General features: G+C 41.5%; 1 protein-coding gene across 6 annotated transcripts in view; it reads right to left on the reverse strand.

The window, feature by feature from the left end:
* Positions 1-3,645, reverse strand: part of ccdc136b (coiled-coil domain containing 136b) — a 63,611-nt gene extending 59,966 nt beyond the window's left edge. For 3 of the 6 annotated variants that reach the window (XM_078419640.1, XM_078419641.1, XM_078419639.1), the window contains exon 1: positions 3,446-3,645. In XM_078419640.1, the coding sequence (XP_078275766.1) occupies positions 3,446-3,544 (99 nt within the window). In that variant the 5' untranslated portion in view covers positions 3,545-3,645. Of the gene's footprint in view, positions 1-2,252; positions 2,362-3,383 lie in introns of those variants that run through there. The other 3 variants (XM_078419643.1, XM_078419644.1, XM_078419642.1) reach the window with 3 other exon arrangements.
* Between the last annotated feature and the right edge of the window lie 17,532 nt (positions 3,646-21,177).

Consider the following 21,177-nt stretch of genomic DNA (forward strand, 5'->3'; position numbering starts at 1 on the left):
AATCTTCTAGGCTCCACAATAGTTTCTTATGAATTCAATCAAAATTTCTCCAAGATTTTCAACTTTCCTCTATCTTTACTTGAAGGAAAACAGCCTCCATTAGTCTTATATGATTGACGTTAGCTGATAGAGGAACTGATATCAGGTGATATTGGCTGATATTAGTGGCAATGGTTTCTAGGAGATAGACAGATGGAACAGTTCAGAGGTGGATTACTGGCAATGCTTCACAAACGAGTGAGAAATTGTATGATTTGAAAATGGATTGGTGTTTTGGGAGGGAAAGACAGATTAGATACTTAAAAAAATGGGCTTGTGGCAAAAGTTTGAACAGGGCGAGTCTGGAAAGTTCACAAGTTATTTGGGAGCAATGATTTTCAAGACTGAAGAAATATTGATGTAATTTGACAGGCTGGGGAAGATGGGCAGATTAGGAGTTGAAACTGGGCATTTTCACAAAGCAAGAATGGAGACATTAACGGGGAAATGGATCCACTAGTCTACAAGTGAAACACTGGAAAAACTGTAGCTGGGAGAAATTGGAACAGTAGGAGGCAGCAGTATAAATTGTCATGACCTTGTATTCAAGGAAGTTTGTCGACTCTTTAGATTTGGTTACTCATGACATTGAAGGGAATAGAACGTGCGACTGAAGGACAGTTTCAATTCCTGGATGTACTGTCTGTTGTATAGGTGACCCAACAGGAGGGGGGAGAGTAGGCAGCTGGAAATAAATGAATGGCGTTGGATATCAGGCAAAGAAACGGTGATTGGAAGCCATAGCCCAGAATCAGCCAATAAATGCTTTGGGGTATGATATTCCTGTTATCTGTGCAGAGATCCCAGTGATGGGTTGCAGATTCCTGTAATTGGGTCAAAACCCTGATTATCAAACAGGGAACCCCAACGACGAGGCCTGAGATAATGGTGATCGGGAGTGAAATGCCCACAAATGGCATGACATCCTGGTGATCAAGCTGACATCCCAGTGTCTTGTGGGGCCTTGACAAAACAAGCTTGAAAATTTTCTGATCAAGTGCTCCCCCAGTTAATTGGGTATGAAACCCTCAGTAATGGCTACAAGATAGCCTGATGATAGTCAGAAATAGTCAGATAGTCTTTAGTCAGAGGGTAGTGAATCTGTGGAATTCATTGCCACAGAAGGTTGTAGAGGCCAAATCAATGGATAATTTTAAGGTGGAGATTGATACATTCTTGATTAGTAGGGAGTCAGAGGTTTTGGGGAGAAGGCAGGAGAATGGGGTTGAGAGGGAAAGACAGATCAGCCATGAGTGAATGGAGGAGTAGACTTGATGGGCCGAAGGGCCTAATTCTGCACTTAAAGCTTATGAACCTATAATAGAAAGAGAACTGGTAATGAGATGATGAACCTTGATGGCTAAGCAGTGACCCAGTGATCACGCACACTGCCCCGTGGTTAAGCTGCCATTAATGGCTCCCTAGCCAATCATCTCTCCCAATGCTCATGTTTCTCCTGCCTTCCCACACTACATGCAGTGTTGCTGGGCAACAGTTTTTCACTTGCTGCTTTTGAGTTTTGAGCAACATCATTGCCATGGTAACTGCTGAGCACAGTCTATAATCATACGCAAGCTGCTGCCAGTCCTCCTCCATAGGACAGGCCCCTTTAAAAGAACCCACAGCTACATAACACACGCTCCAACAGTTAACACTAGAATTTCTGTGCACAAATTCACGAAGGATTTCACTAGTGCCAATCGGACTCAACCTCAGTGCATAGTCTCACTGTAGTTAAAATCAGAAAGCATTGCAGACTGTCATGCCTCCTGATCTGGAAATTAATCCATCTCTCAAAACTCCTACCTGATTCCCAGCAATCCCATAAGCCCTTCTGCCCTCTCTCTCCCACTTGAACTGCCACTTACTCCATTCCTCCCAAGGTACACACTCTCTACCCTGAAGGTGTTGACTCACAGCGCTTCCCTTGAAAGATGTTGGCTCTCTCCTCCCTCCGATAGGAGTCATGGAATCACACAGTACAGAAAACAGGTCGCTCGGCCCACCATATTCGCACAATTTTAAATAGACAATTAACCTTCCAATCAACATGTTCTTGGTAATGAGGAGGTAACTGGAGCAACTGGAAGAAAATCAAGCCGTCAACAGAAGGATGTGCAAACTCCACACTGACAAAATCGAAGGTCAGGATCAAGCCCAGATCTCTGGAGCTGTGTGGCAGCAGAAGTAATTGATGCATCTTTTTAACTTACCTTGAGACGCTGGCCCATTCCTAAAGATGCTGGCTCTCTCTTTCCCGTGAAAGTGGTGACTCACTTCCCAGTTCCCTTGAGGAACTGAACTCCCTCCTTTCATTCCTGATATCGACTCTCCCTCCCACACCTCTCCCGGAAAGAACTGACACCTTCCCTCCTCCCCTTGTGCTAACTGCCTTTCCAAAAAACAACGGACTTTAAGGACAATATAGCTTGCACCAGAGAAAAGCCCCATCTCTTTAACTCTGGGAGATTAGCTTTACGGTTCATAAGCTACTTGAACAAGCAGCAAAACCCAGTGGAATATTTTACAATCTGAACATTTAAAACTGCTTAAACAAAGGCTTCCGTAAATTGGCAATGCATTGCCAAATGTGGAATTCAACAAATTAATCAGCAAGATCTCAAATTGACTGCTGACTTCAAGATGGCAAAAAACAACCCTCGGAAATCCATGGTTAGGTACAAATCTGAGCCTTTCATCATATACTGCTCTGCCACTTTGTTGCGGGAGCGGGGCAGGGGTTGGTAGGAGGGAAGGAAATGGGCATCCTCGGTTCGCAACAATAAAAGTAACAACAAAAAGTGATGCTGCATAAAGTAGAGACTGTGAGAGTCAGTATCTGTGAAACTGCACCCCAGTCAATAGGTGTGGAACTTCACCCCAGTCAGAGTCTCGGATTATGGAGAGTCAGTTCCCGAGGAACTATACTCCAGTGACAGTGGGTGACTGTAGAACTTTAACCCAGTGAGAGTTGGTAGTTGGTACCTGCTGTAATTGTACCCTTGTGAGAGTATGGGAAAAGGTAAAGTTACATTTGCCTGAGTTTCTACTGTTATCACTCAGCTATTTATTACAGAATGTCTGGCATTAGGGAACAACGCAAAGAAAAGCAATTCAAGAATGGAATTAACATTTTATCACAAACAACAGCAATAAAAATATTGCTCCACATATACTAAAACATTACAATGGGCAAAATTTCTTCACTTTAAAATGATTAATATTACTTGTTAAATTGCCAACAACTTTAAGGTTTAAATAGTCACCTGGACCAGGCACAATAAAACTGGTTGAGAAACAGGCATTATACGAACTAGTCAACCACAGATTAATATGATTCTCACCCGCCTTCAAGGTCGACATTGTCCGTAGGACAGTAAGAATAAGGAGCGCAGACTCCACTCACACACGCAAGTTGCCTCGCTCCTCTGGCTCTCCCTTCAAGTGACAATCTTTTCAGTGGAGATTCGTAACTCTGACACATTTCTGCTAATTTCCTGAGCATGCTCAGATTGTTTAAGGAATCGAAGGCTTCCCACCGCTAGGCTATTTTTGGAAACCAGCTTGTCATTATTGTGCAAAGAGCTGCTGGTAGGCCCAGTAATGGAGCAGAGTGACACAGCACTGCACGACAGTGCTCCCCAGAACGAGAAAGGCGATTGAAAGCACTGGGAAATAGACCCAGCGGTAACAACTCTTTCCTTCCTTGTAGTCTCTCGGGCTAATCAAGGGAGTTAAGCTCTTCACAAGCACCAGTTCAGTCCTTCGTTAACTCTTTCCCTCTCACCAGATATCGATGCAATGCATATGATGCAAGAATTCTCAGCGAAGGATTGTTAATATATATTGCTCCCTGTATTGAATTGCAATTGACTAGCTGTCAGTGTTCGACTCTACTCAAAAGGTCTGATTGCTCAAGCAGTCTAAACTCTGAAACTCACTTTGTGAGTGCAAAGTCATTCACTCTGTTCTTAGACCTTCGTTAAAGATCCAGTGATTGTTGGTATTTGATCTATAACTCTGGTCTATAGTTGGACCTTGCTTAAAGTGTCATATAAATCTGAGTCTGTGGATAAACCCTGTTTAAAGAGTGCAGCAGTTCCTGTTCTGTGGTCAGACTGGAGCTGAGGCTGATTGGAATAGGTGATGCTATGAGTTAGGGAATCTCTACCAAGAACCTTAGAGTCATGCAGAGATACAGCATGGAACCAGAACCATTGGTCCACTGAGTGCACACCAACCATCAACTACCCATATACACTAATTGTACATTAATTATTTTTATAATTCTCTGCACATTCTTCATCCAATCCACACAGATTCTACCACTCACTTACACAGCAGGGGTAATTAACAGTGTGCCAAATAACCGATTCAAATTTAGGATACAGGGGAAAACCAGAGAAGCCGGAGGAAATGCACACAGTCATAGGTAAAACATGCAAACTCCACAGAGACTGCACCGAGGTCATGATTGAACCTGGGATATGTTGTATTGCACCACTGTATTCTCTGGTGATTGTGGGACAAAGATATGATAGAATGGCAATGGCACAGGGGTTGGGATTTCGCAGCTCCCTGCATGAGTAATACTGGTGATACTCATCCCAAGCTCTTGTCGACTACTTTCCGCTCATCTGAACAACAACCATTCACATTAACTTCCCCTCCTAGACGAAAACGGTTTTCAGATCCATGGTGCCACAGCCCTTTTTATTCCATAAACTGTAACCTTGTAGGCAAATGTATTATGTGGCACTGTATCAAATGTAATTTGGAGATCCATTTACAACACATCTATTGCATTGACCTCATTAACTGTCTCTGCTACTTCATCAAAAAAACTAATTCAGGTTAGTTAAACACAATTTGCCTTTCACAAATCCCTGCTGGCCTGCATTAATTAATCCAGACTCATCCAAGTGGCTGCTAATTTGTCCTGAATTGTTTCTAAAAGGTTCCCCATTGCTGAGGTTTAATTGACTTCATTCTAATAATGCACTTCTTCTTCCTCTCCAAGGCTGTGACCTTCTTCTCAAAGTACACTTCCAAGAATTAGAGACAATTTTCCTGCTAGGGGAAGAAAGCACAATGGTTTGCAGCTTCCTTAGTTCGATACTCTCCGCCACCATTTACCTCAATTGACGAGATTTTTTAAAAATCTCATATCTCCCATGGTTCTTTCAAAGGAGGATCTGTACTTTCTTACTTCCAACCCTACTGCTGCTAAAGTTTCAAACCCATCTTAATATTGAAATACTCTGTTAAGTTTCCTCTCTCTGGTCGAAGGAGAACAATAACAGCTTCTCTCCAGATAACAGTAGTCTTCTGTCTTGTACCATTCTAATAAACCTCCTCCAAATTGACTTCCCTAAAAAAGCAAATTGCCTAGATTAGCCACAATACTTCAGCTGTGATCTGTGAATGTTTAGCAAAATTTTCTTATTAGTAGATTCCATGACAGTTTTGTTAATGATCTCTGGGTTGGCCAAATCGGCAACAATGATGAGACGAAGTACAGGGCAGAGATCAAAAACGGAGTGTTATGGTGTCACAACAGTAACTTAGCTCTTAACATCAGCAAGACAGAAGAATTGGTTGCTGTCCTAAGGAAGTAAGGGGGTGATCACTACCCTGCCCTCCTTAATGGAGCTTGCATTGAGATGATCAACAGCTTCAAGTTCATTGACATTTATATCACCAAAAGCCTCACTAGTCCCTTCACACACATGCAGTGATCAAGAAAGTGCATCTGCAAATTTACTTTTTTTGGCATCTCAGAAGCTTTGGCATGTCCATGAAGATTCTTTTGAACTTTCACACATTCACTTTAGAACATGTTCTCTCAAGATGCATCTCAGCCTAGAATGCAACTGCTCTGCTCCTCGCCACCTGACTCTGCCCAATTCATCACAGCCTTGTCACTTCCTTCCATTCAGTCCATCTTCAAGCTGGGTAGGAACTACAGATACTGGTTTACACCGAGACCCCACAGTCTGAAGAAGCGTCTCAACCCAAAACATCACCCATTTCGTCTCTCCAGAGATGCTGCCTGGCCTGTTGAGTTACTCCAGCATTTTGCGTACACCTTCAAGGTGGGTTGCATCAGGAAGGCGAGAAGTATTGTCACGGTTGCCTGCAACCCTGACCATTCCCTTTTCTCTCTTCTACCTTCTGGGAGAAAATACTGGATCTTGAAAGCTCCGATCTCCAGACTTAAGAACAGCTACTGACCCATTGCTATTTGACTTCTGAACTTATCATCTCTTTCACACAAGGTGCTGCCATATCCTCTTGCACTTAACTCTACTCCATTCAGTTATTCGATTATTGTACTTCAATATTCTTTTGCACAACTTGGATTTTGTACTACAATTTTGCACCATTTTGCTGTTTAGCACTTATCACTGTATTTATTGTTGTATTTATCATTACTGCATGTTTACTGTTTAATCTGTGAGTTTGTGTGAACAAAGAATTTCATTACATGTCAATAAACTAAGCTGAATCTGAATGTGAAAAAGCATTCTCCCCACATCTACCATTGAAACCAAGGAATTTTGTATGCTTCAAAGAGGTCATGGCCAATTCTTCAAGCATTATAGGCCTAGGCTACTCAATCTTTCTTCTTCCCTGTCATCCCTGGGACCAGACTGATGAATCTTCACTATCATCCCTCTATTCTAGTATATCCATTTTAGGTGAGGAAACCTAATATGTACAATACTCACATGTAGTCTCCCCGAGGTCCCAAATAAATACCAGAGGACATTTTCACTCTTACATGTAAATACTCTTGCAATAAAGGCCAACATTGCATTTGTCTCATCTGCATGTTATCTTTCAACAACTTGTGTACAAGGCCATCCAGGTTCCCTTGAAAATCAACATATCCTCATCATTCACCATTTAATACTCAACATTTCAGTCTTTTCTACTAAAGCGGATAACCTCACATTTTTGATCACATTGAAACTTCTTAAAAGTCCAAATATACCACATCCATTACTTTCCTCACACATCTACTCTACTGGATTCTTAAAGAACTCCAATGGATTAGTCAAACATGATTTCCTTTTCAAAAACCACTTTGACTCTACTCAATCATGTTATAGTTTTTTAAGGTGCCTGCTTTCATATTCTTCAAGATAGATTCCTGCATTTTCCCTATTACTGATGTCAGGGTTATAAGTTAGTAGTTCCTCATTTGCTGAGATCACATTTTATACTTGCAGGAACTATTCCATAATTTCAAAACATTGGAGTGCAGATCATGAATACCTTTGAATCTCATTTTTTTAAGACCGTTAATTATAGCTAGAAACTGCGTTCCTGGAAATCTGAAACAAAATGCTGTAAATATTCAGCAGATCATGCATGCATCTTTCTCTCTCCACAGATGGCACTTGAACAGTTGGGCATTTCTAACATTTTATGTTTATATTTCTGAGTCATTAACCTTGAGCAGTATTTCCTGTTTCTCTCATCCATTGAAATTCTTTAAGAATCCAGTAGAGTAGATGTTTTGGGATCCAATGAATATGGTATATTAGGACTTTTAAGCGATTTTTGATTATGTATTTCACTTATTTTCTCTTTTTGCCCTGAACACTTGGTTTTTTCTTGTTTCTGGGAGGCTTTTTGTGTCTTCTGTGAAGGCAGACACAAAGTATTTGTTTAACTCAACTATTTCATTATTCCGCCTAATAAATTCTCCCAGGTATGCCTGTAAGGGACCCACATTTGTCCTTGATAGTTGTTTCTTTATGTACAGAAGCTTTCACACTCCATTTTTATGTTTCTTGCTATACTGCACAGTATTACACTAGAGTATTGCAGTGGTATTTTATCTAGACTTTACTATAGAATTTTAGAATGACTTACCTAGATCGCATGCGCTCCAGTACATCCAGCATGTGAACCACACCTTGGACTTCTACATTTCTTTTGTAAATGGCGCCAAAATATGGCGATGGATGCAAGAATTTCACTGTGCAGTGCATAAGTGACAATAAAGAACCATTGAAGATACTTGTAATAATTGGCATTCAATCAATTTGTAGCTAAATCAGTACTCACATTCAAATGTTAAACCAAAGTAATACATGGGATACTACATGTGAAGACACTAATTCATTCACAAGTGAGGTATACTGAAACTGCAAGATAACCTTTGCAAAAACATAATATAAAACCAGTTGCAATATGGAGACCTGAATAGCAACTGTTATATGCCATGGAAACCAGCATAGCAACCTGGTGAATCATCATGCGCTCCATGCAGCTATCCCAGAACCACATCCAAATTCTCAGCTCGATGGGAAAACTGAGCTCCCTGTCGCTCTATCCATAACTGTGTTTGCAAGAGACCAGAGAAGTGGAGAGTGAAAGAGAGAATGAGGTCAAAAGAAAGAACAGGGCAGATTGAAGGGATATTGTTCGCAGAAAAATAAACTAAAATGGGGATAAAAGAGAGAAAGGATCAGAGAAAGGGAATGCAAAAGCAAGAAGAAAGAAATAATGGCAGACGGAAAATATAACTGTGTTATACTACACAAAAATAAAAGGGAAAATCTGACATGAAAAGAGAAACAAAAAGAAAGGGAGGGAGGGAGATGTGGGAGCAAGAAGGAGAGAGAGAGGGTGCTGAGAATGTAGGTATATCAAAATCAGAAATAACTTTAAATAAATGGACTGATTGATTCAGCTTTCTGCCAAGTTCAGTGTATCCTACCAAAAAAGGTTGCCGATGATCTCCTTGGAGACTGGTCTGAAGAGACTGATCCTCTCAAACTGATATTCAACATTTGATTAGAAATTATTGCAAGTCTGCCTCGCAGGTCTCCTTCCTATATAACTACACACAGACTCAGGAACAGCAGAGAGCTGGGCATTTCCTGACTGTTACTGTGCATTATCGTTGCATACATTCATTTGTTGCTCTCAGTTGTTGTTCCAGTTGGGGGTCTCTGTGGGTGTGAATATATCTGACCTTCACAACCCACTTAATGAAGGGGTTGTGAAGCAAGCTGTGTGTTTATTTTCAGCCGGCACTGATTTTTGCTTACAATTTTCAATTCCAGTGACTACTGAAATCTTTTTTGTGAATTAGTAAGAGCTTAACTCTCATTAATGAGGTTCCGTGCCTGAAATCAATCACTGGTGGCTGAATTATGGATACATAATTTATCCTCATCACTCCTCTGGTTCTGTTCGTCATTTTTACACTTGAAAACACTTTCCACTGATTTCTCCATCAATGAAGGTGAGCTTGGAATTGGTGGAAGCTGACGAGAATAACATGGAGAAAGAAGGGTGGTTGGTTTACTTCAGGAATGATGCAGGAGCATAAGAAAAGAAAGGAACTGGTATATTAGTATAGGATTAATTTTGGAGAATGTAGGAAAATAGGATTAATTTGGGATTAGCAAAGCCCATGATGAGAGAGCACAGTCTTGAAATTAGTTTATCATTGAACGAGGTTAGAGCTGTACACGTTCCCCTTAAAAATAAATCAGTGTTCTCATTTATTGGCACTCTGAACACAGAGTCGAATCATTAATACAATACTTTCACGTGGTTTTGCATAAAGTTGGAATCGCTGAATCTAAAGTCATATAAACAAACGATCTTAATGGAGATATGCCAGTAATTATAATGCTGCAGTACAATGTGCCGTGGCATTTAAATAACATGCTTCTACCATAGCCAGTTTCTGTCCAGCGCTGTGCTATATTTTTCATCACCAGCACAATCCCAATCACTCTAACTTCCAGTCAATAACAGCTAGTGGCCAATGTGATTCACAAAATTACTTGCTTAACCAACAAATAATGCAGCAAACGCTAGAACGAGTTTTCACGAGCCAAGCAGTCTTCTCTTATTACTTAAAATCCTACGGAATCTTACGTTTCTAATTCAGGAAAACCGACTATTTGGAATAAAATCAATATACTTGGGATCCAGGAATTTCAAGCATGGTCTATAGAATTCAGCAATGAATCGCAGTGCAATTTAATATTTTGTAATTGGGGTGGGTTTGGTGCTAACAAGGGTCAAGTGAAGAGTGTTTAATTGTCATATGCACAGACAGCGGAATAACGCCATTCATACTTTCTGCAGCTTAACAGGCCCATAAAAGTAATAACATACAGATAATATATAATAACCAAAAAATATGATAAATTAAATAACCAGTAATACTTGAAAACCATAATAACGCAAAAATACCAAAGTCTGTAGTGCAACCAATAGATAAAGTCCCTAGAAGATCAGAGTTGCTGAGGTTAATGTTGTGCATTGTTCAATAGCCTGATTGTTAGGAAGAAGAGCAAGGCTACTGTCCATTCTTCCCATTGTTGGTAGTGAGATGAGAGCATGGCCAGGAAGGTGTGGTTCTTTGATCATACTGGCTGCCTTATTCAATGGTGGGGAGGTGAGTACCTTGATGGACCGGGCATTGTCTGCCACCTCTGCAATATCCTTCATCCCAGGGCATTCGAGTTACCAAACCAGGCTGTGATACAACCAGTCAATGTGCTCTCCACCGTACATCTATAGAAGTTCGACAGAGTATTCGTCATCATACCGGATCATACCCTACATAGAAACAGAATATAGAAAGTAGGTGCAGGAGGAGGCCATTCGGCCCTTCGATATGATCATGGCTGATCATCCAAAATCAGTACCCTGTTCTAGCCTTTACCCCATATCCCTTGATTCCCCTGGCCCTAAGAGCTAAATCTAACTCTCTCTTGAAAACATCCAGTGAATTGGCCTCTACTGCCTTCTGTGACAGAGAATTCCACAGATTCACAACTCTGTGTGAATAAGTTTTTCCTCATCTCAGTCCTAAATAGGTTACCCCTTATGCTTAAAGACTGTGACCCCTGGTTCTAGACTCCCCCAACACCGGGAACATTTTTCCTCCATCTACCCTGTCCAATCCTCTAAGAATTTTATATGCTTCCATAAGACCCCCTCTCATCCTTCTAAATTCCAGTGAATACAAGCCCAGTCAACCCATTCTTTCAACATATGTCAGTCCCGCCACTCTGGGAATTAACCTGGTGAGCCCACGCTGCACTCCCTCAATAGCAATAATGTCCTTCCTCAAATTAGTAGACCAAAATTGCACCCAATACTCCAGGTGGGGTCTCACCAGGGCCCTGTACAACTGCAGAACGACCTCCTTGCTCCTAAACTCAAATCCTCTTGCAACATACCATTAGCTTTCTTCACTGCCTGCTATACTTGCATGCTTACTTTCAGTGACTGATGTACAAGCACACCCAGGTCTCGTTGCACCTCCCCTTCTCCAAATCTGACACCATTCAGATAATAATCTGCCTTCCTGTTCTTGCCACCAAGTGTATAACCTCACATTTATCCACATTATACTGCATCTGCCATGCTTCTGCCCACTCACCCAACCTATCCAAGTCACCCTGCAGCCTCATAACATCCTCCTCGCAGCTCACACTGGCACCCAGCTTTGTGTCATCCATAAACTTAGAGATGTTACATTTAATTCCCTCGTCTACATCATTAATATATATTGTAAATAACTGGGGTCCCAGCACCGAGCCTTGTGGCACCCTGCGTGCCATTCTGAAAAGGACCTGTTAATTCCTACTCTTTGCTTCCTGTCTGTCAACCAGTTCTCTATCAATGTCAATACCCTACCCCCAATACCATATGCTCTAATTTTGCACACTAATCTCTTGTGTGGGACCTTGTCAAAGGCATTTTGAAAGTCCAGATACACCACATCCACTGGCTCTTCCTTATCCATTCTACTTGTTACATCCTCAAAAAATTCCAAAAGATTAGTCAAGCATGATTTTCCCTTCATAAATGCATGCTGACTTTGACCGATCCTGTCGTTGCTTTCCAATTGCGCTGCTATAACATCTTTAATAATCATCTCCAGCATATTTCCTACTACCGATGTAAGGGTAACTGGTCTATAATTTTCCGTTTTCTCTCTCCCACCGTTCTTAAAAAGTGGAGTTACATTGGCTACCCTCCAGTCCACAGGAACTGATCCAGTCAAGAGAACATTGGAAAATGATCACCAATGCATCCACAATTTCTAGGGCCAGCTCATTGAGTACTCTGGGATGCAGAATTCCAGATCTGTGGAATTCTCTGCCTCAGAAGGCAGTGGAGGCCAATTCTCTGAATGCATTCAAGAGAGAGCTGGATAGAGCTCTTAAGGATAGCGGAGTCAGGGGGTATGGGGAGAAGGCAGGAACGGGGTACTGATTGAGAATGATCAGCCATGATCACATTGAATGGCGGTGCTGGCTCGAAGGGCCGAATGGCCTCCTCCTGCACCTATTGTCTATTGTCTATTGTCAGACCATAGGGCCCTGGGGATTTATCTGCCTTCAGTCCCAACAGTTTACCGAACACCATTTTCTAACTAATGTTGATTCCCTTCAGTTCCTCCCTCCCACTAGATCCTCAGTCCCCTAGTATTTCCAGGAGATTGTTTGTGCCTTCCTTAGTGAAGACAGAACCAAAGTACTCATTTAACTGTTCTGCCATTTCCTTGTTTCCCATTATAAATTCACCTGTCTCTGACTGTAAGGGACCTACATTTGTCTTCACTACTCTTTTCCTTTTTACATACCTAAAGAAACTTTTACAGTCAGTTGTTATATTCCTCGCAAGCTTTCTTTCATGCTCTTTTTTCCCCCTCTTAATTAACCCTGTCCTCTGTTGAGTTCTAAATGTCTCCCAGTCTTCTGGTTTGCCGCTTCTTTCGGCCAATTTATATGCCTGTTCCTTGGTTTTAACACTATCCTTGACTTCCCTCGTCAGCCACAGTTGAGCCGCCTTCCCAGTTTTATTTTATACGGTAATATAAGTGTTTTCTATTATATAGAATTTTTTTGAAATTTACAGAAAATTGCCCCAAATGAGTAAGATCATGAGGTAATAGACCCTTGACATCAGTCATCCTGACCTCTAAAGTGCCCAAGTTTTAAAACACACACATTAGCCATGACTGCAGGAAGCCAAGAGGAAGTTAACACTGCACAATAATAATAGGAGTGACAGTGTGAGAATCTTGGAGAGTCTGACAATGCAGCTTAATTATCCTGAAGTGAGCAGAGGTACAAAGTAAGAATGTGTGTTGGTTAGTCACAGCAGGCATGATTCACCACGATTAACAACAAAGGTGATGGCCTTTAGGCTGAATCGTGACAAGCTGAAGTGGTTGCTCAGGACTTAATATTCCTGAACGGGGACATTTATAGACTGCCTGAAACATTCACACAACAGCCCACATTCCAAGTTTTATTTAATCAGCTACTCATTACAGACCATCAACCACATTTAACAAAACTAAACATGACTTCTATAAGACAACTTTAACGTACCAATCATACCCAAAGCTGAATTAAGCATCAGGTTTGGTACATTTGGGTTCTGCACAACAAGAGTGAATGGCAGGAGGTTATTTCTGGTGGGTGTAAATGGGGATTTGATCTATTAGTTTATTTTTATTACGACTCATCTGCCTCCAACGGTACATAATTTCTGACGGGATTAAAACACAGCTTTTTATCAACTGATGTGACACAGCAAAGACCTCTGTCTCAGCAGGATACAGTCCAAGGCTCAAGCATACCGTTTTTAGCTGGTTATTATCAGCAACCCTTTTAACCCTGGACAGTGTTGTGCAACAAAGTGAATGCTGATGTTAACATCTTTCCCAACTTCTCCAGACCTAATAATCCTGTAAAAGCACAGGTCGCTGAGTCTAAATCTGCCCAAAATTCCCAACCAACGTCACTAGCACCATTCCATTCTGTCAACACCATTAGGATCACTCAATAACTCCTACTCCTGTACTTTGATCATAAATGTAAGTACTAAGATGGGGATGGATGCATGATGCAGAATTAAAAAATGAACAATGAAAATATATTGTCTTGCTCATCAAAAAACAAACTGCTGGAGGAGCTCAGCAAGTCAGATAGTGAAGGGAATGGACAGACTACATTTCGGGTCAGAACATGGAGGGCTTGATGCTGTAAAATGATGTCTCCACTGGGGATGCATCTCGAGCCTGAATTATTAGTGCACTACAAGTGCAGCAAACTGACACCTCACATCTTAAATCTAATATGTAGGGATCTATACAACTTTCCCATAAGTGCAGGTTCTCTAATGACATCAAATAAAACTTATTGTACACTGGCAGATATATTACTCTGTCCATTCCTGCCCAGTTACTGTCTGAACTGTTGAATTCCTTGGTTTTATTTACTATCATACTATCAGATCCACCTTGAGTAAGTGTGGCAGCAATTGTAACAAGACGTGTGCACTGTACAAAATTTGGAAGATGTAATGGATGCATGTTCTCTGCATAAATAACTAGATGCATTCTTCGGAGATACCAGATGTAAAAATCAATGTATTTATATGGATACCAGATACATTTATACATATTGCAGGCAAAAGAGACTGAATGACGTCATTTTCAATGCTGTTGCCGAAAGCGGAGGCTAACTTTGTCCCTATTTTATCTCGCATGGTTACAGATTCCAAGCTCCAATTGAGCACTGCGTTGATAACATTGAACATATTGTTTCCATGGTTACTAGGAGCTGACGCTTATAAATACTGACAATTATAATACAAATAATTCCACAAATCCATACAATTTAACTCTTTGAGCACACCACATATAAAGAGCATGAAAAAGAGCAAAACATTAAATCTATTGATCCTAAATTCTACTTGTGATTTGACTGCCGACACACTGACAGAAATTATTGACTACTATGTGTAGGTCAGATGATGGGTAAGCCCTATGTATTCGGAATAAGGAGAGGCCGTTCACTTCCCAAATCTGTTTACCATTCAATTCGCTCATAGAAGATCTCTATATATTAACTCCTTTTGCTCATAGAAACATAGAAAATAGGTGCAGGAGGAGGCCATTCGGCCCTTCGAGCCAGCACCACCATTCATTGTGATCATGGCTGATCATCCACAATCAGTAACCCGTGCCCAACTGCTCCCCATATCCCTTGATTCCACTGGCTCCCAGAGCCCTATCTAACTCTCTTGTCAATTCATCCAGTGATTTGGCCTCCACTGCCCTCGGTGGTAGAGAATTCCAAAAATTCACAACTCTCTGGGTGAAAAAGTTCCTTTTCACCTCAGTTTTAAATGGCCTCCCCTTTTTTCTAAGACTGTGGCCTCCGGTTCTGGACTCCCCAGCATTGGGAACATTTTTCCTGCATTTAGCTTGTCCAGTCCTTTTATAATTTGATATGTCTCTATAACATCCCCTCTCATCCTTCTAAACTCCAGTGAATACAAGCCTAGTCTTTTCAATCTTTCCTCATATGACAGTCCCGCCATCCCAGGAATTAATCTCGTGAACCTTTGCTGCACTGCCTCAATTACAAGGATGTCCTTCCTCAAATTAGGAGACCAAAACTGTACTCAATACTCCAGATGTGGTCTTACCAGGGCTCTATACAACTGCAGAAGAACCTCTTCACTCCTATACTGAAATCCTCTCGTTATGAAGGCCAGCATGCCATTAGCTTTCTTCACTGCCTGCTGTACCTGCACGCCAACTTTCAGTGACTGGTGTACAAGGACACCCAGGTCTTGCTGCACTTCCCCCTTACCTAACCTGACACCACTGAGAAAATAATCTGCCTCCTTGTTTTGGCTGCCAAAGTGGATAACCTCACATTTATCTACATTATACTGCATCTGCCATGCATCTGCCCACTCACTCAACCTGTCCAGGTCACCCTGCAACCTCCTAACATCCTCTTCGCAGTTCACACTGCCACCCAGCTTTGTGTCATCTGCAAACTTGCTAGTGTTACTTCTAATTCCTTCATCCAAATCATTAATATATATGGTAAACAGTTGCTGCCCCAACACCGAGCCTTACGGCCTGCCATTCTCAAAAGGACCCTACTCCTATTCTTTGCTTCCTGTCTGCCAACCAACTCTCTATCCAACACCTACCCCCACATCATGTGCTCCAATTTTGCTCACCAATCAAAGGCTTTCTGAAACTCTAGATACACTACATCCACTGGCTCCCCTTCATCCATTTTACTTGTCACATCCTCAAAAAATTCCAGAGGATTAGTCAAGCATCTTAACAATTTTTTTATTTAGCATTGAATATGACACAATCAGCATTTATTGCCCATCCCTGCACATCTTTGAGGCGATGGTGATCCATCTTCCTGAGCTGCTGCAGTTTGTGCAACGCACGTACGTCCTCAGTATTTGCTAGGTAAGGAGTTCTTGGATTCACAAAATACTTAAAAGTCAGGATGATGTACTACATGAGAGGGAAATTTGTAGGTGCTGACGTGGAGGGGAAATTGTGCTTATGCAGGCTGTTTTTATGTATTTACCTCCCTTGTTCTTTCATGTGGTAGAGATCATGCTTTTGGGAAATAGTGTTAATTGAATTTCAATGAACTGCTGGAGTGCATCTTGCAGATAAAATATTCTACAGTCACAGCCTGGAAGGAATCCTTGTTCAAGCAAAATGAACGGCAGCCCAAGCAAGCCGTTTCACTCTGGTTTGCACACAGCGTCATAAGCACCAATGGAACCAAATTTATTCGGATAGGTGGAGAGTACTCCATCACATTCCCGACTGTGTGATAGGTTGGGCTAAGCTTTTACACAGCAAGGCAAGTTACATGCCACACAATACCCTCCATTCGTAGTCACCATGTTTATGTGGCTGCACCATTTAAGCTTCTGATCAATGGTGGCCCCCAGGATGTCAATCATAGGGCACTTGGTGACAATAGTATCACTGAATGTCAAGAGGAAATAATTATTTTGATGAGAAAGTCATTGTGTAATATTTATGTGATGAAAAGCTTAACAACGTGCACTGGACTGATCATTCTCCAGGCTGTGTTGCCAGCCTGGTGTTGTGGTTATTTATGGACATCGCTTCTGGACTGGAGAGGAACTTGGAATGGGAGTGGGAAGAATCAGTGGTCGTGTTCCATGTAGGGATTGATAACATAGCTAGGACGAAGAAGGAGTTTCTGTTGCAGGATTACAAGGAGTTTGGGGCAATAACAAAGGAGGCAAAGGATAATATTAAATTGAAAAGCAGGGTATCACAGTGGCAAGGACTAGTGGTACACCAGAGGAATGGGAAGTTTTCAAGGATACGGTAGCAAAAGACTAAAAAGCTATTAAGAACAAATGAATCAATTTTTAGAGAAAGCTTGTATGTAGTACAAAAACAACAGTAAAAATTCTGTGGATATATATCGATAGGAATAGGGCAACAAAGGTAAATATAGTGCCTTTGGAGAACATAACTATAGAATTACTAACAGCAAAGAACCGGCAGAGCCTTCCTGCTCTCTCTCCACTTATCACTGCAACAATAAACTCCTCCCTGTCCACTGGCATCGTCCCGCCATCCCTCAAAATCGCTGCTGTCACCCCCATTCTGAAAAAACCTGGTCTAAACCCTGACACCCCAAACAACTTCAGACCAATCTCCAACCTACCCTTTCTGTCCAAAGTTTTGGAACGTGCTGTAGCTTCCCAACTCAAATACCACCTCTCTACCAATAACCTGTATGAAACTTTCCAATCCGGATTCCGCTCAAACCACTGTACTGAAACTGCGCTCCTCAAAATCACAAACAACATTCTCCTCTCCTCCGACGCTGGCAACCTCAACATCCTCATCCTACTTGACCTCAGCGCCGCCTTTGACACCATAAATCACTCCATTCTCCTCACCCGACTTGAAACCTCCCTTAACATCACCGGCACAGCCCTATCCTGGTTCAAATCTTACCTCTCTGACAGACACCAGTTCATCTCCATTAACAACTGTAAATCCCCCACCGCTCCCCTCCCCCAAGGTGTCCCCCAAGGCTCAGTCCTTGGCCCCCTCCTCTTCATCCTCTACCTGTTCCCCCTTGGTCAATTAATCCGCCGTCATGGTCTCAACTTCCACTGCTTCGCCGATGATATCCAGCTCCTCATCTCCACCAAGTCAATCTCCCCCACCACACACTCTACACTGACAAACTGCATCACTGAAATAAAATCTTGGCTTCAATCAAATTTCGTCAAACTCAATTGCAACAAATCTGAAATCATCATCATTGGTCCAAAAACGCTCACCAAATCCACCCAAAACTTCATCCTCAACATTGATGGTCTCCCAGTATCCACCTCCCCTCACATCCGGAATCTTGGAATCATCTTTGATCAAACCCTCTCCTTCGACAAACACATCAAACACATCACAAAGACAGCCTTCTTCCACCTCAAAAACATTGCCCGTCTCCGTCCATCCCTCTCCTCCACAGCTGCAGAAACCCTCATCCACACCTTCATCACCTACCGTCTGGATTACTGCAACAGCCTCCTCTATGGCGCACCCTCAAAAATCATCAGTAAACTTCAATACATTCAAAACACCGCTGCCCGTCTACTCACCCACACCCCGATCCGTGACCATATCACCCCCGTCCTTTACAAACTCCACTGGCTCCCCATCCCCCAGAGAATCCAGTACAAAATCCTCCTCATAACCTACAAAGCCCTCCATAACCTGGCCCCATCCTACCTGACCGACCTCCTCCACAGGCACACTCCCACCTGCACCCTCCGCTCTGCTGCTGCCAATCTCCTATCCCCCCACATCCGGACCAAACTCAGATCCTGGGGGGCAGGGCTTTCTCCATCGCTGCTCCCACCCTATGGAACTCACTACCCCAAACCGTTAGAGACTCCTCCACACTCACCACATTCAAAACATCGCTGAAGTCTCACCTGTTCAGTATTGCCTTCAACCACTGAAGGTCACCTCACTTTCTGTCTCCTTTCTCTGTTCGTTTACTTATTTACTTATTTATCTATTTATTCATTTCCCTATGTTCTCTAAATCTCTGTAAAGCGTCTTTGAGTATATGAAAAGCGCTATATAAATAAAATGCATTATTATTTTTATATGCTGAATACATAATATTGTAAGTCTTCACCATGAAACACATTGCTAATATTCCTAAGATTCCATATGGGCTAATTTCAAATAACATGGTAGAACTTACAAGAATCTCAATTACAAGCAATAATGTATTAGAGAAATGCAGGGGACTAAAGACGGACAAATTGCCAGGATCCAATGGACTGCATGCTGGGTGGTTGTAGAGATAATGACTGTTTGAAGCGTGGTTCAGACCCAACATGTTGTTTGTCCATTCCTTCCAAAGATACTGCCTGACCCACTGAGTTACTCCAGTACTTTGTGATTTACTCAAGATTCCAGCATCCACAGTTTCATGTGACTCTCAGATAATGAACCCGTTGGTTGAAATTTATTGCAACTCACTGACGTTTGGGAGGGTACCAGGGGTTTGGAGAACAGCCAATTAGATGCCCATGTTCAAACAAGGGGAAAAGGCAGAAGGCAGGGAGTTACGGGTTAGTTAGTTTCACAGCTACTGTTGGCAAGATGTCAAAGTTAATAATCAAAGAGGAAATTGATAATCATTTAGAAAAGGTAATTAAAGCCTAGTTAACGTATTTTTAAAGAAATGTAAATGATGCTTCAAAACTGTTTGATATTATGAAAATGTAATGGTGAGTCGATAAAGGGGTACCTGTAGATATGGCACACTTAGATTTCCAAAAGACATTTGACAAGTGGCCACATAGAGGCTAGTACATAAATTAGAAGCCCATGGAATCAGAGGAAGTGTGTAAGAATGGATTGAAAACTGGCTGTCTCGCAGAAAAAAAGTAGAATTAAAACAAATGGGTCCTTTTCAGACTGTATAGAGGTCTAATCAGTGGATTCAGTGCAAGAATCAGTTATTGGCCGGATAATTGTTCCTTATTTACTTGGAGGATGGCAATATAAGGTTCCCAAATTTGCCAATGGTATGAAAGGCATATTATGACATGGCCTTTATTGTAAAGGTGTTGGAGTTTAAAAATGTAAAAAATATGGTTTTGTTGCAATCGTACAGGGTGTAGGTAGGTAAGGCCACATCTGGAAAACTGGTTTTGTTCTCTAACCAAAAAAAGGTATAGTAACATTGCAGAGAAACACCAGTCTAACTCTTGGGAAGAAATGGTTGTCCTACGTTGTTTTCACCTGAATTTCTTGGAGTTTAGAAGAATGAAGGATGGCCAAACCAGTAGTCTATATTTGGTAGTTTAGAAGGATCCCAACCGAAGCATCTCCTATCCATATTCTCCAGAGATGCTACCTGATTTGCTGAGTTACTCCAACAATTTGTGTCTATATTTGTTTACTACAATGTGTAATTCCTTGTTTTTACAGTCCATAAGATCCCTTCAGTTCAGGCGAGTGGATATGAAAGCCGTAATGAGCAACAATTAAGGTGAGTGGGATTAAAAGTTTTAATGGATTCAAAAGATCAAAGATGGGAGCAGGAGTGTGGGGGATAATGTTTTCGCTGCATAAATATCAGTGCAGATGGAGGACGAATGCTGAACAGTTGAATCTAGTAAGTGAATTCATTAGATGAGTTTTTCCACGGTTGAATACAGAAAGCAGTGTAAAGAAGGAGAAGGAGAACGTGTTTAAACAGTGATCAAAATAAATAATCTGAGAAGACCCTTTGATTGAAATGATAGGAATAACATAGCTCAAAAAGATGGAAAGATCAGGGGAATAAACATGATTACGACCTGGCGTTAAGAGGATTAGCTGAAGGAAAAATTGAAGAAAATAGGTGTTTAATGAACTCAAGATGGCAAGACGTTAGCTGAAGGTTGAAAGCACCAAGGATGAACACGATGTTGAGGCTGAAGGAGGAAAGCAATGCCTTGCTGAGAAATATACTTATTTTGTTAAATGGGATAAAACATGGCGAAATGCTGAAATAAAGAAAACATCCCAGACAATCGGGAACTATGAAATGATTTAGTGATATGAACCACATTGTCGCTTTGGTGGGGCAAGTGATAGAATATATAACCTGGAAGAACATCAAGAACATATTATCGAAGCAGTTTTAAAAAGAAAGTGTTGGAGCAACCTCTTGTGGAATCATCTGAATTGGACTTAAGGGCAAATTTAGAACTATGTGTGGCAGAAAAAAAGAAAAT

Source organism: Rhinoraja longicauda, chromosome 23, assembly GCF_053455715.1.
Source record: "Rhinoraja longicauda isolate Sanriku21f chromosome 23, sRhiLon1.1, whole genome shotgun sequence".
Taxonomy (NCBI): Eukaryota; Metazoa; Chordata; class Chondrichthyes; order Rajiformes; family Arhynchobatidae; genus Rhinoraja; species Rhinoraja longicauda.